Source organism: Humulus lupulus, chromosome 6 (assembly GCF_963169125.1).
Source record: "Humulus lupulus chromosome 6, drHumLupu1.1, whole genome shotgun sequence".
NCBI lineage: Eukaryota > Viridiplantae > Streptophyta > Magnoliopsida > Rosales > Cannabaceae > Humulus > Humulus lupulus.
Window position 1 is genome coordinate 28295265 of NC_084798.1, and position 4152 is coordinate 28299416.

The 4152-nt window shown below is 33.9% G+C and overlaps 1 protein-coding gene across 1 annotated transcript; it reads left to right on the plus strand.

The window, feature by feature from the left end:
• Positions 1-743: 743 nt before the first annotated feature.
• Positions 744-3055, plus strand: LOC133781970 (phytosulfokine receptor 1-like). The gene has a single exon (XM_062221096.1). It carries the CDS (start codon positions 904-906, stop codon positions 2935-2937), a length of 2034 nt encoding a protein of 677 aa, XP_062077080.1. The 5' UTR covers positions 744-903; the 3' UTR covers positions 2938-3055.
• Positions 3056-4152: the final 1097 nt, after the last annotated feature.

The following is a 4152-nucleotide window of genomic DNA, read 5'->3' on the forward strand; positions in this document are numbered from 1 at the left end:
GAGTTCATATGAGCGGAGATTTATCTGGGGTTTCGAATGCATAATCTTGATGTTTAAAAATAGAGCTGTAAATGTATGCATGTAAGAATTGAAGAATAATTCTATGTTAAAGAAGAACTACTGACTTAGCAGCTCTGCAATTCTTTAAAAGTGCCAAGGAAAAACTTAGCTCAAGTCAAGCCCCATATAACACATATCAGGGATTGAAAAATAGGAGGAAGATTGTTGCAGGGTTCTACTTGACAAAACATGTGCTGAGTATGATTCGCTGTACATTTAATCCCGTTTGGTTGGGAAAAGGAAAGGAAAGGAAAGGAATGGAATAACTTAAACTTAGTTCACATTTAGGCTCCATTTTCATTTTTTTCCTTTGTTTTGTTTGGTCAGAAACTAAAGTGTTGGAATAATATTCTTTCCAAAAATAGAAGGAAAGACCATTCCAATGCATAGAAAAAATAAAAAAAATTATTAATTTTAAACCTTATTCCATTTTGATTTTGATTTTGATTCTCGTTCTCTCCTTTTCATAACTAAAGGAGTAGTTATTGAATTGGAAATCTTGTGCATAGGTGATCACTTTTATGTGGCATGTGCCTAAGTGGCTCAGCACCAGCTAGTTATTGAGCTTGGATTTAAGCTCTACCATCGTTGTCTCAAAATGAACATCAATAATAAATCAATCTCACAAGACCACTTTCTTTGCAATTCAAGTCATAAATAAGTCGCTTGTTATAATTGAAGAGTGAATCAGCATGCGAGGACTTGTCAACTCAGTTGCCAAGGTTGACTGACCCAAATAAAGGTTTCAATCTTTCTGTGATATCATTGATACTTGGAGTTGATTATCCGTTTGCCAATTCAAGAGCCACGCCATTCACTTTCTTCTACTTGTCTCAACCCAAAATGGGGTTCCCCTACTTTTGTTTGGCCTTCTTGATTCTTGTTCTTGCTTTCAAGGCAAGGATTCTAACAAGTCAAAATCTGTTATGCAATATGAATGATTTGAAGGCCTTAAATGGTTTTCAAAGTTGTTTAGGATCAACCATTGAAGGATGGGACAAACCCACTTCCTTGGATTGCTGCACATGGACAGGAGTTACATGTTCTGCTTTGCCTATCTTAGGCAGAAGGATAGTTGGCTTGGAACTTGACAGCAAAAGACTCTCTGGGAAAATTTGTGAGTCCTTAGCTGGTTTGGATCAGTTAAAAACCTTGAATCTTTCAAACAACAATCTCAGTGGAAGTCTGGAAGACAAGGTTTTTCGCTTTTATAATTTGGAGATTCTCGACTTGAGCAACAATGGCTTCACTGGAACTATAGCTGCAAGTATCTTTGAAGTTTCAACCCTCCTTCGAGTTCTTGACCTCTCACAAAACCATTTCTATGGAGAAGTACCAAACATCTTAGGCAATTGTAAATCTCTTCAGGTCCTTTCCCTTCCTGGGAATGACCTATCTGGAAATTTACCCGAAAGTGTCTTCCAGCTCCATTTTCTAAGTGAGCTCCAGCTTGGGGATAATCGCTTTTCAGGACAACTTAGCGATGGAATTGGAAATCTTTCCAACTTGGTCAAATTGGATATTTCGCTTAATCATTTTTCAGGTAGTCTTCCAGATATTTTTAGCAGCCTTGGTAAGCTTGAGCACCTTTATGCTGCTTCAAACAACTTCACTGGCCACTTACCTGCTTCTCTGATCAACTCAATATCTCTTACGATCCTCAATATCAACAACAACTCTTTCGATGGTCAGATCAATCTCAATTGCACTGCCATGGTTAATCTGATCTCCCTTGATCTTGGTTCCAATTTCTTCCAGGGTCCTCTCCCCGAACGGCTATTCACTTGTCGGAAACTGAGTAGTATTAACCTTGGCCGTAACAAGTTCAATAGTGTGATTCCAAGTAGCTATAAGGAATTCCAGTCATTGTCATACTTCTCTGTATCAAACGCAAGCATCCATAATATATCAGCAGCCCTTGAAGTTCTCCAGCATTGCAAGAATTTGAGTATGCTTTTTCTCACAATGAATTTTGTTGAGGAGGAGATACCTAATCAGGTGAACTTTCAGTTCCAGAGCCTTGAAGTGTTTGTTATGGCCAATTCTCAACTCAGAGGTAGGATTCCGAATTGGTTGAGTGGCTGCACCAAGTTGCAGCTATTGGATCTGTCTTGGAACAACTTGTGGGGAACCATTCCTCCCTGGTTTGGTAAGTTTGAATTCCTTTTCTACTTGGATTTGTCGAACAACTCTTTGAGCGAAGAAATACCGGAGACCTTGACCGGATTAAAGGAACTAAAGAAAGAGTTTAACTTCTCAGAAGTGCCTATTCTAACCTTCCCAGTTTACATTTATCAAAAAGGTGCAAAGGGTTTCAAGTACAAAAAGATGTCAAACCTTAGACCATCTTTGGTTCTAAGTGACAACAATCTATCTGGACCAATCTGGCCAACCTTTGGGAACTTGAAGATGCTTCATGTGCTGGATTTGAAGAGGAATAATCTTTCTGGAATCATTTCCAAAAGCTTTTCGGGTTTGAAGAACTTAGAAAAATTGGATTTATCTGAGAACAATCTCAGTGGTTATATTCCTGATTCATTGTTAGAACTTCACTTTTTGTCCAATTTTAATGTGTCATACAATATGTTGTCTGGAAAAATCCCTTCTGGGGGTCAGTTTGACACCTTTCCATTTTCAAGCTTTGTTGGTAACAAGGGCCTTTGGGGTTTAAACTTTTTTTCTCCTGGTGTTCCAAAAGAACAGCACACTACTACTACCACTACTACTACTACTACTACTTCTCAAGCTCAAATTGTAGATTTTGGTTTGCTTTTTCATTTGGGGACTGTAGCTGGTTTTGTTATTAGTGTAACGATTTGTTTTCTGTCTGGATGGGTGTTTCAAAATGCAGAAAAGAAAGAAAATGATGAATGGTGAAATTGAAGGTTCATGGATGAGAAAAAGTCGTGGGTTTGTGTGCATACGTAAACGTAATGTATTCACAATGTTCATTTTGGATAACTGCAATAATGATTTTTTGGTTATTATATTTTCATTTTTTATGTTTTCATAGTGTACTAATCTAATTCAACAAAAGAGTTTCTTGCGTCTTAGCAAATATTTGTGCCACTCATAGTCGGGCATGGTAGATTTTCTTATTTTACCGAATTACCTCTAAATTGTCACATCTCCTGTTAATAACTTACACCATATTAAAATGAAATATACGATATATATGTTAAATGTATGGATATTTTGATCATATGTAATAAAAGTAGACTTTTCAATGGTTACCACCCATAGATGGGTACTAATAATTATGATGATGTGACAATTAGTGATTTGGTATAGTAAGTCAGCAACAGATAAATTTTTTTTTTTACATTAATTTAAACTTTTTATGCGAATATAATAAATAAAGCATATATACATATATATATATAATATAGTTGAACGAAAAAATGTTTTATTTGATTGTCGTATTGATATTTTTGACAAATATATTTATAGGGGATTAAAATAATCTCTTTAAATAGTACTAAAAGATGAGTAATTATTGAAATAATAACAAGTTGTTACAAATTAGTAACATTCTGTTACAAATAATATTGGGAGGATAAATAACTATTAAAATTATAAAGCTAGTAAATTTTTATTACAATTATGTTAAGTAAATATATAAATTATTTATGCAAATATTAGTTGAAAAATATAATTTTATTTGTGAATTAGTTTTGTAAACTTTGTTACAAAAATAGACATTTTTTTGTTATGAATTAATCTGTAATTGTTGTTTACAAATTTGTAAAAATTATTTACTTATTGTAATAGTTTTGTTACTACTTGTTACAATCTTGTAACTGATATTTATACTTTTTAATGAGTTTTAGTAATTGCATGTAACAATTTTATTATTAATTGTAATAGTTTTGTTACTATTTGTTATAATATTAATATTAGATGTTCTAAAATCTAATATTTTTGTAATGCCCTACTACCCAGGGACAGTTATATTGTGTATTTTAAATAATGCTAAACTCGCTAAACGAGTCATTTGGCCATAATCGTGTAACTAAACGTGATTAACGGTTTATGATTAAAAATTTTGGTCAAAGAAACAAACGTTTCACTAAAGCGTTTACTATATACATG